The sequence below is a fragment of the Trachemys scripta genome, chromosome 2, assembly GCF_013100865.1.
Source record: "Trachemys scripta elegans isolate TJP31775 chromosome 2, CAS_Tse_1.0, whole genome shotgun sequence".
In the NCBI taxonomy this organism is placed as follows: Eukaryota; Metazoa; Chordata; order Testudines; family Emydidae; genus Trachemys; species Trachemys scripta.
In genome coordinates this window covers 259,276,158-259,289,836 of record NC_048299.1, presented here as the reverse complement: position 1 = coordinate 259,289,836, position 13,679 = coordinate 259,276,158, and the positions used below count along the sequence as shown (strand labels likewise).

The following is a 13,679-nucleotide window of genomic DNA, read 5'->3' as shown; positions in this document are numbered from 1 at the left end:
CAGAGATAGCACTACACAATTGGAGCTGTTTGTCCCAGGTCACAGCAAAAGAGCTCTCCAGCAAATGGGAAGAAGATGATATAAAAGGGGGCAATGACATCATGATGGGATCTCACTCTCCCTAAAACAACACACCTGGAAACATCTGAGGAACAAAGACTGAACTGTGGGAAGTGAGGGTCCCAGTCTAGAGGGATTTCTAGCCTGTGTATCAAAGCCTGGCAAACCACAATCTGCAAAGCCATGGCAGCTTGTGCCTTAAGAATCTGCCAGCCTGTTTATCACTCAGGGTGAGAATTTGCTAATTCATATCCTACCTATCTAGTATGTTAAGCTCAGTTTCTGGTTTTGTTTGTTTTCTATCACTTAGAATCACTTAAAATCTATCCTTTTGTAGTTAATGAACTTATTTTAATGTTAATGAAATTAATAGGCAGCAGGTTTAAAACAAACAAAAGGAAGGATTTTTTCCCACAACGCACAGTCAACCTTTGGAACTCCTTGCTAGAAGATGTTGTGAAGGCCAAGACTATAACAGAGTTCCAAAAAGAACTAGATACATTCATGGAGGATAGATCCATCAATGGCTATTAGCCAGGATGTCCAGGGATGGTGTCCCTAGCCTCTGTTACTTGATGATTACCTGTTCTGTTCATTCCCTCTGGGGCACCTGGAATTGGCCACTTTCAGAAGACAGGATATGGGCTAGATGGACCTTTGGTCTGACCCAATATGGCTGTTCTTATGTACTTGACACTTCAGAAAATAAATAAATAAAGGCAGAGTCCCTGCTCAGAATAATTTATAATCTAATGGTCTGATCCTGAAAGGTGCTAAGCACCTCCTGCAAACTCAGGGTATTGAAATTCAATAGTTGAAAACTCTGCTAGGAGTCCTAAATTAAGAGAACAGGAGGGAGGGACTGATGGAGGATGGGGTGTCAACAATAACAACAACAAAAGCAGTCACATGGGAAGTGACACATATACATCATAAGGGTGACATTGTATGGATCTCTTTTTCTAGAGATCTTACAATTGTCTTTTAGTCTGAGTCAACACTAACAATCAACCAGAACCACCAGCCACTCTCCAAAACACACGTATAAGCTTATCTGGGATACTGCCAATATAGATTCTTGCAATATGGAAACAATAAATAAATATTATTTACCATTCCTCAAAAACTCCTAAATAAACATCCAAAATAATAAATACATGCAGTGTTCAATTCTCAGAAATCCTTGACTTAAAATCAAGCAAAATGACAAAATATCAAAATACTTTCCCACCAAAATCATGGAGTACTTTGTTTCACATATTACCTACACCCCATAACCTATTATTATACCTTGACCAGATAAACAAGATGTTTCAAGCTTCCTCCAGTGAGTAAGCTACATTTCTGTCCCTCACAGAGAAAATTCTCATCTCCAGGGCACACTGTGGATTTCTGTTACACATCACACACACAAAAACTACATCAAAAGGATATGGTTAAAGTTGTAAAGTTAGGAAGATCTCAAAAGTTAGGAAATGCCAGACTTAATGTTACCCGTGCAATATAATGCAGGATTAAAAAAAATAATCACAGAAGCACCATGGGTAAGTCAGGGCCGGCGCTTCACCTAGGGTGGCAGGATTTGTGGGGGGGAGTGTTTTGCAGCCCTCGGTGGAAATTCGGTGGCGGGGGCTCCGGGTCTTCGGCGGAAATTTGGCGGTGGGTCCTTCACTCGCTCTGGGACACGCCGCCAAAGTGCCCCAAAGACGTGGAGCTGAAGGACCCCCGCCGCTGAAGACCCCAGACCCCCTGAATGCTCAGAGGAGGAGCGCTGCCGCCAAGGGCGTCAAAAACCCTGGCACCGCTCCTGGGGTAAGTGCCCGAATTGCAAGGGATGGGCACAGCTGCCAAGTCCCCCTCCCCATACCATTTGACAATAGGTTTTGCTTATGGAATAAGAAGCAGACAGGCAGTGGAGACACACTGCCATTTGCAGAGTAAAAATTTATTAGAGAAATAACAACAGAAGTGATCTATTCCCCATTCAGCTGACTGTGGAGATGGCAGAGTGACGTGTTTACAGTCTTCCCTAATTAATGCTCTCTCTCAACCCTCCAACATTTCATGATTTTCCAATGCCAAATGCTTGATGGGACAGCAGATACAGTAGAACCTCAGAATTTCGAACACCGGAGTTACGAACTGACCAGTCATCCACACACCTCGTTTGGAATTGGAAGTACTCAATCAGGCAGCAGAGACAAAAAACAAAAAAGCAAATACAGTACTGTACTGTGTTAAATGTAAACTACTAAAAAAAATAAAGGGAAAGATTAAAAAAAGATTTGACAAGGTAAGGAAATAATTTCTGTTCTTGTTTTATTTAAATTAAGATGGTTAAATGCAACATTTTTCTTCTGCAAAGTAAAGTTTCAAAGCTCAGTTGTAAACCTTTAAAAGAATGACCATGACGTTTTGTTCAGAGTTACGAAAAATCTCCATTCCCAACATGTTTGTAACTCTGAGGTTCTATTGTACATTAAAATTTGTGAAAGTGAAAGTCTGTGCAAGGTTTAAGCCAGTGAAGAATCCAGCTTAATGATATCTTTATATTGACTTAAATGGGATTGGATTGGGAACAGAGCTGTACAAAATAAAGAATTAAAGTCAGGAGCCACAAAAATAGCAACAAATAGGGCAAAAAAGTTTTACTTTACCCCAACACACACCCCAGCTTCACAGAAATCCCTCAGGCAAGACCAGCAGTTTTTCATAGAAAACTTTTGCATTTCTTCTGAGCAGATGGCACACTTCCATTTTGGTATTCAGTACTAACCATCAGTATTTACATGGCACGTGAAGACTTTCAGAGAACTAGAGCAAGTTTTGAAGTTAAAAGATTTAACAAATAAAAAGGACGGAATCATGACACGGGGAGGCAACAGACGACAACTTTCTTATGCTAACTTCATCCCCCTTTCTCCATGCTTTGCAGATAGACTTAGTTCTGCCTCTACTTCTTGTCTCCCTGAAGGGTGTAGTAGATCTTCTCCTGAAATCTGACTCAGGCACCTTCTCTCTCTCTGAGTCAATTCAACACTTTCTTCAAATGTTATTACAGGCCCAGCTTTTTCACCCTGGCCTTTTTCCCTTCTTAAGCTTCTAAAACAGGGGTCGGCAACCTGCAGCACGCATGCCAAAGGTGGCATGTGTGACAATTTTTACTGGCACGCTGGCCGGGGTCCCCGCTGCCGCCCCCGCTCAGCCCGCTGCTGGCCTGGGACCCCAGCTGGCAGGAGCCAGCAGACGGAACCCCAGACTGGCAGCGGGCTGAGCAGTTAAGCCCACCGCCAGTCTGGGGTTCTGTCCATGGCTGTAGTGTATTAAATTTCTCCCGTAGGAATGTGCTACTTGCGGAGCACCAGGACTAGCAGCCATAAGTAGTACACTGTAAGTAGCACATTCCTACGGGAGAAATTTAATACACTACACCCAGGTAGGGAAGGCTGTGCCTCCCCAAATAGCCCATCTCCTAGCTGTCCTCTCCCACTTCCTGCCCCCTGACTGCCCCCCTCAGAACCCCCTACCCATCCAACCCCCCCTGCTCCTTGTCCCCTGACCGCCCCATCCCGGGACCTCCAGCCCCCTGACTGCCCCCCTCAGAACTCCCCACTCATCCACACACACCCCACTCCTTGTCCCCTGACCACCCCCTCCCGGGACCCCCTGCCCCCTGACTGCCCCCCTCAGAACCCCCCACCCATCCAACCCCCCTTCTCCTTGTCCCCTGACCACCCCCTCCCAGGACGCCCACCCCCTGACTGCCCCCCTCAGAACCTCCCACCCATCCAACCCCCCCTTCTCTTTGTCTCCTGAACGCCCCCTCCTGGGACCCCCCACCCTTATCCATGCCTCCAGGACCCCACCCCCCATCCAAGCCCCCCTGCTCCCTGTCCCCCTGACAGGCCCCCTGGGACTCCTGCGTCTATCCAACGATCCCTGTTCCCTGTCCCCTTACCATACCGCTCAGAGCATCAGGACTGGCAGCCCTAAGTAGTGCACCGTGAGTAGCACATTCCTATGGGGAGCAATTTAATACACTACACCTTGGCCCCGCTCAGCCCGCTGACGGTCTAGAGTTCTTAAAATATGTTCTCACATCCCTTATCAAAAATTACACTACAATTAGCTTAAAAACTTGGTTTGTATATTACAGTAATCATTAAAAANCCTATCCACACCCACCAACCCCTGACAGGCCCCCCGGGACTCCCACGCCTATCCAACCATCCCCGCCCCCTTACCATGCCGCTCAGAGCATCAGGACTGGCAGCCCAAAGTAGTACACCGTAAGTAGCACATTCCTACTAGGAGCAATTTAATACACTACACTCGGCCCCGCTCATCCCGCTAATGGTCTGGAGTTCTCAAAATATGGAGTTCTTGCATCCCTTATCAAAAATTACACTACAATTAGCTTAAAAACTTGAAAATTTAAAAAAACTTTGTATATTACAGTAATCATTAAAAAACGTATAATGTTAATAAATACATTGTTAATAAATAAATACATAGGTTTGATTAAACAAAGTAGTTGTACTTACGTGCCTGTGCTTAATTTGTGTTTTCGATGATTTACTTCCTAAAAAAACCTCACGTCTCGCACCCACCGGAAAGGGCATCTCACACCCCCAGGGGGTGCGTGCACCCCAGGTTAAGAACCACTACACTAAACTGATCTGCATTTTAATTTAATTTTAAATGAAACTTCTTAAACATTTTTAAAACCTTGTTTACTTTACATACAACAATAATTAGTTATATATTATAGACTTATAGAGAGAGACCTTCTAAAAACGTTAAAATGTATTACTGGCACGTGAAACCTTAAATTAGAGTGAATAAATAAAGACTCGGCACACCGCTTCTGAAAGGTTGCCGACCCCTGCTCTAAACAATCACATCTTCCTTCCCTAACCATCTCATTTTCCCCAGTTCAGACATTCTCCCAAATACTAGGTCAGATCACCTCCATCCATATTACACCAGCAGATGCAGCTCACAGTTTACAGTACTATACATACTAGTGAACTTATTTCCATAAACATCTTTACATTCTGTATTAAATGTGAAGACTTAGTGGCAATTTGGTATGAACAATGTCGTATAAAACCAAACTGTATTAATTTAGATACTGTCTTGTACTTATTTAACAGACATATCGGGTATAATCCAAAGCCCACTGAAATCAATGGAAAGATTCCCAGTGGCTTCAATGATCGTTGGATCAATAACACAGTGCTTGCACTACTAGAATGAAATGGCACTGGAGAGGTGATAATCTTGAAACTGTCTATTTATTGCAGAAAGATTATCTGAGGTCATATCAAGCTCTTCTTGCCCTTGCTTGTTCTGCATAGCATAGATAACTGATAATGGAAATAATTGCCTTCAGTGTTATTTCTGAAAGGAGGATTTCTTTTAATAATTCAGAACCAACATTTACGTGTTAAATGCAGAATGGATTTTCTTGTAAGTGCTATATATACTGGAAATGTTTCTGATGACTAGCACAGTCTCATTACTCTCCAAGTCTGCTAAATTTCTTTTTGTTAATCTGTAAAGAATCTCTCTCACACACACAAAATCAAAACATCTAAAATAAAACTTGTGTAACTACACATAACTTCCTGATTTTTGCATACAAGTGTTTTGCATGCAAGTGTTTGCATGCATAAGACAGACAGTTGTACATAAAAATCAGGTAGTTATGCAAGGTTGATTCTAAGGGGCAATGTAATAAACTATGCCAATTTCACATCAGTTCCAAGCATGAAAGTCATATTTAATTCTGTCATTATTATATATACACTATGTTGTATATTGAATAGTGAATGGAAGTGCAGAAATCAAGCAAAACTATCTGTTTTATGCAGGTTCAAAATAATACTTTCAATTATTTTTCATGCTGTTTAGTTTTAAAACTCTGTTTAAAGCTGAAAAGTAGAAAAGCAAAGTAAAGAAAACTTTCTATTGTAGTTAATCAAATATCCAGAGTGAATAAAATTGACTTTTACTTATATGTAATGGCTATAATTGTCATCAATGCAATTAAATGCTGATAATTATCTTGGAAAACAAGTGAAAAAAAGACACTTATCTGTAATGAGGAAAATGGTCTATGTAATGGCAGAGTTAAATATATAACTGGTTATTAATGTGACATCACAAAATCATATTTTTTGACAATCTGACCTTCTGTAGATGGAGATGGTTTACTCCCACCTGTACCTTCCGTACCCTTGACCTTGGATTTACTTGATGTTTCCTTCTTTCTTTCTAGATCTTTAACTACAAACATAAGAGGAAATGTGTCAGACTGAGAAAAGTTTAGTTAAATGTATCATATTCTCCCCCCACACCAGAATCTTCATGCAACATTTGTACAATTTGCTTAGGCAACAAATGGCAATTGTTCGTTTTCTAATCTCAGTCATGTTCTTGGCGGGTATTGGTGAGAATGACTCCTCACTCAGGAGAGTCCAAGCACAGGAACATCAGTATCAGGACCTAAATTGTTTCTACTAGCAGATCCCAAGTTTAGGAGAGACTTTGGTGATGGAAAATCTGCCCAGAGGAAAGACACCGGAGTGCAAACCTCTTGCTCCACCAGCCCAGAAAATTGGCCAGCCTAGCTAGAGAGTGGGAATGGGTCAGGAGGACAGAATTCCTCTCCAGTCGCTGGCACATGGTGAATTCATGCCAGCTACTATATCCCTCCATGAAGCCCGTGCCTTGGGCTGCCTCTTCCCTGCCCTCTTCAGGGCAACACACACTCCCACAGGAGTAAGGCAAGTCCATAACTCAGACTCCAATTGTGCCTAGCCCTAGCATGGGCTAAACAAGGTAGGGGGTGGGTGTGAAGGCTCCTTATACCCTCCCCCCATCCATAGCAGGCAGAATTCAGCTTGTTTAGTGATTCCCAACATTGTATTAAAAACCAGAGGGATCATTGTGATCATCTAGTCATTGCACCACCCTGTTTTTCCCACCCAGAAATATTCTGGCAATATCACATCTAAAGTCCATGTGAATGAAGTTAACTTTTTGTGCAGGATATAGTTTTTCTACAACAAAATCTCTCAGAGTTGTTTTAGGAAATTAATTGGTGTTAACATCCACGCAGCCGCCACAGAGGCTAATGATCTAATATGCCACCTTGAATAGCTTTGAGTCTTGCCAAGAAAGGGATGTGTTTTTCCTGTGAGAATGGACATACGTACTTATAAAGAACAGAAAATTAATCTGAGTAGAATTTAAGCCTTTAATTTATATAGTGCTGATTTATGACCAGCATTGATCATTATTTATATTACGTGGTGCATAGAGGGCCCAGCCAAGATCACAGCCTCCTTGTGCTAGGCATTAACGCATAGTAAGAGAGACTCTCCCTGCCCCCAAAGAGCTTACAAGATAAATAGACATGACAGGTGAAGGGTAGAGAGGAAATCTTATTATCTCTGTTTTGCAGAATTGAGACCAGAGATATTAAATAATTCACCCAAATTCCCAGAGAATGCCTGTAACAGAGCCAGGAATTAAACATAGATCTGTTGAGTCGCAGTCCAATCCTTCCAATCTCTGCAGTGCTGCACAGGGAGTAAGGGGGATACAAGTCTCCATTCTACAGTGTTGATACCCACATTGCAGGTTTCAGTGTGTGTGGGTAGTGGGTGGAGAGGGGAGCAGCCTCTGCAGGCCTGCCCTCATCCCACCCAGACCCCAGCGCAAATGGGAGGCAAGTGCATGAATCCTGGTGGAAAATAATTGGAGTCTTGACTTCTTCCCCAGCACACCTGTGGGGGGGCAGAGATGGGATGCCATCTCTGTCATGTCAATACCATTAGCAGATTACTTACCCCAGGAGCAAAGTGGGAGAACTGTGATTCAGAGACAATTCTCTTCTTTGTCTGCTCTTGGAATAGTGAATCCACATCCTACCCCTTACTCAGGGCAGACTGAGACCCTCATGAGCTAGCCCATGATTAGGTTATGCCTACACTCGAGCTGGGGGTGTCGTTTCCAGACTGGGTAAACATACATGCACTAACTTTGATTGAGCTAGGACCCTAAAAATAGAAGTTTAGCTGCAGCAGCACAGGCAGTGGGACGAGCCAGCCACCCCGGTAAGCACCTAGGCAGGATTGTACTCAGAGCGACTAGCCCATACTGCCACCTGCACTGCCGGGGCTACACTTCTATTTTTAGCACACTTGCTCAAACAAAACGAGTATGTGGCCATCTACCCGAGTCAGAAATTACACCTCCAGCTCAAAGTGTAGACGTACCCTAAGAGTCTTATTCAGAACTCTGGACTCACATCTTACCCAGTCAAATCCTGCACTGAAGTGAAAGGGAGTTTTTGCCAGAGAAAGAAGAAAAAAAAAGGGGGGGGGGGGAGAAAGGACTTCATGATTTGGCCAATTGTGAGTGTTGCTTGAGTAAGGTCTGATTTGGCATCAATAGCCAGTGACTCCAGTGGCTGTTGAAGATGTCCACACACAAGACTGGTCTCCAGGAGGTGAACAGAGCACTAACATGAGAGAATTCTCACTAGAAGGCAAAAGAGCAAAGTAATTCTGGCAAAGAACTGGCCATTCTTCTACAGAGACTACCCCGATGGAGTTGAAGACATTGTTAAAAATATTGCCTCTATAAAGCTTTAAAAGCCAAAAAAGAATTCATTCACATATTTGCTTGCTGATTAAATTGAATGTATTAGTGCATCTGTCCAATCTACCTCTTTAAGACAAAACTCCATTACAAGGCCTTAGTTATTTTATACTTTTTTATTCTACTGTGATTTGTAAGCTATCACATAAGAATTGCAGACCTGATCATGTAAAAGAAAATATAAATTATCCTAAGGATAACAGACTACTGCAAGCTGTTAAGATTTCTATAGGCTTGGGCGGGAGGGAACAAAACTTTGTACATTATCTATAACTCAGAGTTTAAAATGCTGATGTGTTCAGTGTCCTGCTAGTCCCTCATGATTTTACTCTGGCCCTCCCTTCCCCTCCTTTTCCCTCCCCAGAGTTGCCCTGGAATAGTTTAATCTTCCACAGTCTCAAGAATCAGTCATCACTTTGTCATAGGGGAAGAAAAAGCCATGAAAATACAACATAAAAAAGGAAGGACTTGCATACACATTGTATCTGGTTTCATTCTTATGGTCATTATACTGTCAAATGGGATCCAAGTCTCACTACAGCCAATGAAAACATATTGCAGCTAAAGAAACAATATATTAAATAGAATGAAACCCCTGCATTCTAAAATCAAGCTGCCAGCTCTGCTTTTCCTGTGGAATACAGCCAGTTACGAACAACCACAGCTAATACATTGGAAGCTTGAGTAGCCATTCCACAGGTTTCTCTTTAATGCTAAAGTAACCTGTGGTTTTGTGGGTTTTGCAACCAGTGGTATTTAAGATAATAAATACAGGCACTGGGGAATTCCTAGAAGGACTTGACATGGCCTCTACATCAAGTAATCAGCACTTGTTATCATGTGCTGGAAAGGAGGGTGGTCTAGCAATTAGAGCAGTGATTGGCAGACCCATTACACAGTTAGAAACCTGAAGCGCAAGCATCTCAGATACTAAAAATGTTCAGAGAAGGTGTTTTGTAGGAAGGGGATTCAGGAAAAATTACTTCCCTACCCGCAGGCTGACTAAATCTGTCCTGATCTGTCTTTAATTGAGTTCCAGGAGGGCTTGTCTACACTTAAAAGGCTGCAGCTGCACTGCTGTAGCACTTCAGTGAAGACACTACCTAGGCCACTGGAGGGGTTCTCCTGTCGGCATAGGTACTCCATCTCCCCGAGAGGCGGTAGCTAGGTAGATGGGAGAATTCTGCCATCAATCCAGCACTGTCTACACTGGAGGTTAGTTCAGTTTAACTGAGTCACTTATGGGCATGGATCTTTCACACCCCTCACAGACATAGTCATACTGACCTAATTTCCTAATGTAGATTAGGCCTGAGATGTAAATCAGGGCAGAAAGTGCACCTAACTAATCAACACGCCCTCAGACAGAACACATTTATCCTTTTCGGTATATATTTGTTTGGGTTTTGCAGGATCATGTGCTGAACAAATTAGGCCAGAGTCTCAACTGGTGTAAACTGGCATAGCTCCATTAAAGTAAACAGAGCTATGCTGACTTACACCAGCTGAGCACCTGGCCTATTACAAGTTCAAAGTTTTCAGACTTAGCCATGGCTTCCCTCACCCCATTCTAAGAATTACAGTGGAAATCCATGAAAAAGGGAAGAAATAAAAAAGATATTCCATTCATTTCCTCCCGCTCACAATTCCCTTTTTATGAGTCATGGGCTATTTTCACAAGGGAAAGGAGAAAATTAAAAACATTGGGCTATTAACATTTCCTTTAGTTTAGAATCCCTGCCACTAAGATCTCTTGCACAATGTCCGATAAAGCCAGGCTTTGTATTACGAGGTATACTTCACTGAAGTCAACAGACTTGCACCTTTTTATACCGGGCTGAAATTGGCTCTATGTTCTCTATTGGTCTAAGTATTCATAACATGCTCATCTCTGTGGTATCTGAGTACATTGCAAATGTATAGATTGAAGGGGTATTTGATAAGACAGTGCTATATGTGAGATATGATATGTGCATAGAGATACATACTTCTGAACTGCCCTTGTGCTGGCTTGCTCTCTTGGTCTTTATTGTATGTAATAATCTGAACTTCGTAGCTTTGATCTGGAATAAGACCTTGAATAATTGCTTTGGTTGCACTGTTTTGAAGAGTTAGTTGATTGGTTTTTCCACCTGCAAGGAAACAAAAGGAGAAATAAGATCAGCAGCATAGTATAAATAGTAAATGCTATTATAAGGTAAATTGCTACATTTTAAACCACTTAAATGTATACTTAAGCTTCATTAAGTATGGTAATGACCAAAGTCCAGTCACTCATCACTGGTTGTCTGTTCCAAACCCTTGTCCCTTTGGTATGACACAGAGGACACCCCAGAAAAGCAGGGAGCCGGTGGGCTGACATACTGTGAACTTAAAAGGATGGTCTCATGGGATGTAAACCTTCTCCAAAAGCTAACACAAATAACAGGTAAGACCCTGGGTATGTACACACATGTGCAAGCATGCACACACACACACAGATGAAGGAAAGGCCTACAGGAAATGGAGGTCCTGGAGAGGGGACAAAGTGAGACACAGGAGAGGAACTGGAAAGCCACCAGGAAATTAAGCCATCTGAACTAGCAGATACCTCTGTGGGAATCAGTATATTCAGGAAGCAGTCCAGAGACTCATCCCCAATTGGGAATGGGGCCATGAAACGAGAGGCTAGGGGACTAGGACATCATGAAGTAGACCTTGACTAGGAGTGAAAGGAGATGGCCAGGAGGCCTAGCTGATAACAGCAGCATTCCAGAAGCTCTGAGAAGTGTTGCAGTGACCCTGGGAGGCACAGATAATAGAATGAACTACTGGGAGGAAAGCAGCTACTGGCCTAACACCATGAAACCTGGAGAGTGGGAAGAATCTCCCCAGAGAAGGAGAGACTGCATTCACAAGCAGGGACAGCCCCAGAGTGCTGAAGCCAGAAGGACTGTGCTGGTGAAACGCAGAGGCCTGTGAGCCCAGTCAGACAGCCAGGAAGCACAGCTCAAACATACTGTCAGGATCACATCTGGGATGTGGGCAGTCATGCCTAATGGTCAGAACCATGAGGGTGGCCAGGAGATTAGAGCAGAGTCAAGCCGGAGTCAAGAATAAGGCTCTGTGGGTGTAGTTGAGACCAGAGCCACGGGTCAGAAGCCAAATGGAAGAGCCCATGGGTGAGTTGGAGATGTAGTCAGGAAGTAGAGCCAGGGATGTTGAGGATGAGAAGGGCAGGAAGTGGAATGGGCACAAGAGCAGCCTGGGTAGAAGCAGGCAGGGGCTGGATGGGAGCAGGTGCAGGAAGCAGGATCAAGCACAGCTGCGGCATGGGATGTATTGAGCAGAAAATCGAGTTCTGGCTGCTACTGGCTCAAGTCGGAGTTTAAATCTGCCCTCCACCAGTCAGGAAATGCAGTCAATCAGGCAGCCCCTGCCAGGTTCAGCTGCACCCAGGGAGTTGCTAGGAGACTGACCCTGCTGTACCTGGATCCCCGACACCCACATGGAGATAAGGGAAAAAGCAATTTGTAGCGAGTGGCAGCTACAGGTCTGTTCTTCAAATGAGGCCAAGGCAGAGCAACTGAAACAGGAAGGGGCAATTTATAAGAACAGGGAACTGAAGAACTGCAGGTAAGAAAAATCCAATACAGAGGTTCATCTGGTCAAGCACACTTCAAGGGGCCAGCAGCTCTAAAAGGTATTTGCTGCAACAGGACAGTCAAGACATTGGAACCAGCTGTAGCAGGAGTCACAGTAGTTTTCAAGTGCCCTGGCTTAAAGGATTAGGAACCAGAGAAGGTTTTAAGAGGGGAGAGAGTCTTGCATAGGGTTAACTCAGCAGAGAAATGGATCATAGTGCAAAGGGATACAAACCAATGAGCATTGGACCCATGATCCGAGACACTAGGAATGAGGTGGGAGGAGCTACATAGGGGGCACCAGCTATGACACGGCGAGGCAGGTAATTGTGGGGAGGGAGCAGTCCATAAACTCAAAACCTAAAAAGCAATTTTCAGCATGACTGAACCGTGAAGACTCATCTGGCATTTCTGAGTCTCCCACAATCAGTGGCAGGGTGCAAGTAGCTGGGGGTGAATTTCTAACTTTTTAAAATACTTAGATAATAATCCTCCAAGGACCTATTAAAGGAGTTTGTTTTAGTTGTTAGGCAAAGGAAGGGAGTGGTCTAATAACTTTTCACAAGCGTGATCCAATAACCACTAACAAGGGCTCACCAGCTGCATTTTGTGCATTTCACTACTCTTGCCCCAACCCATATGCAGGCTTTGAGTCAAGGGTGGTGGACAGTAGGGCAAGAGGCACTAGCAGTGTATCCTACTCAGCACTGCCCACCAGTGCTCAACACACACTCCCTTCTCCATCCTTTTGCATGCCACTACTAGACTGGGCCCTAATAAAATCTACCACTGCTTTAATTGAATATACAAACTATCCATGTTGCAAATTACTTTGAGGATTAACATTTATTGGAGACCCTCTGCCATCAGCTGACTACCAAAGCATACCACATTCATGCTATCAAAACGGATTACACTCTTTTTCCTTTTGCCCATTTGACTCAGCAGCCATTCATTCCTTTGCAATTTAATACCTTTTAGCACAATAGCTGATTTAACTGCTTTGTGTCACACATTGTTGTAACTTTTATTGGTCTGTGGGTTTTGGCACATTTTGATTGCTTTTATATGTCGCATGTCTGCTTATCTTAAAGTTGAAAAGCCTGCCTGGCACAAGCCAGTGCAACAGTAAAATATGGGGAGGAAAAAGGAATCTATTGCTTTCTCATCAAGAAATTGCTACAGCTGTTTTTAAATACATCACTGTCCAATCTGTAAACTACATTTTATTCTTCAAAGTAGATTATATATAATGAAACAACAAAGTGCAAATGCAGTTTGTAGACCTCACATTTATAAATTTCAAATTAATACATTATAGTC

The 13,679-nt window shown here is 43.2% G+C and overlaps 1 protein-coding gene across 5 annotated transcripts in view; it reads right to left on the bottom strand.

Moving 5' to 3' along the window:
• COL14A1 (collagen type XIV alpha 1 chain) overlaps positions 1-13,679 on the bottom strand; it is a 171,095-nt gene that overhangs the window by 139,714 nt on the left and 17,702 nt on the right. For 4 of the 5 annotated variants that reach the window (XM_034763530.1, XM_034763533.1, XM_034763532.1 and 1 more), the window contains 2 exons: positions 10,722-10,865; positions 6,256-6,351 (listed from right to left, as the gene is read on the bottom strand). The exons of the other annotated variant lie outside the window; for it this stretch is intronic. In XM_034763530.1, the coding sequence (XP_034619421.1) occupies positions 6,256-6,351; positions 10,722-10,865 (240 nt within the window). The remainder of the gene's footprint in view (positions 1-6,255; positions 6,352-10,721; positions 10,866-13,679) is intronic. 5 annotated transcript variants of the gene reach the window in all.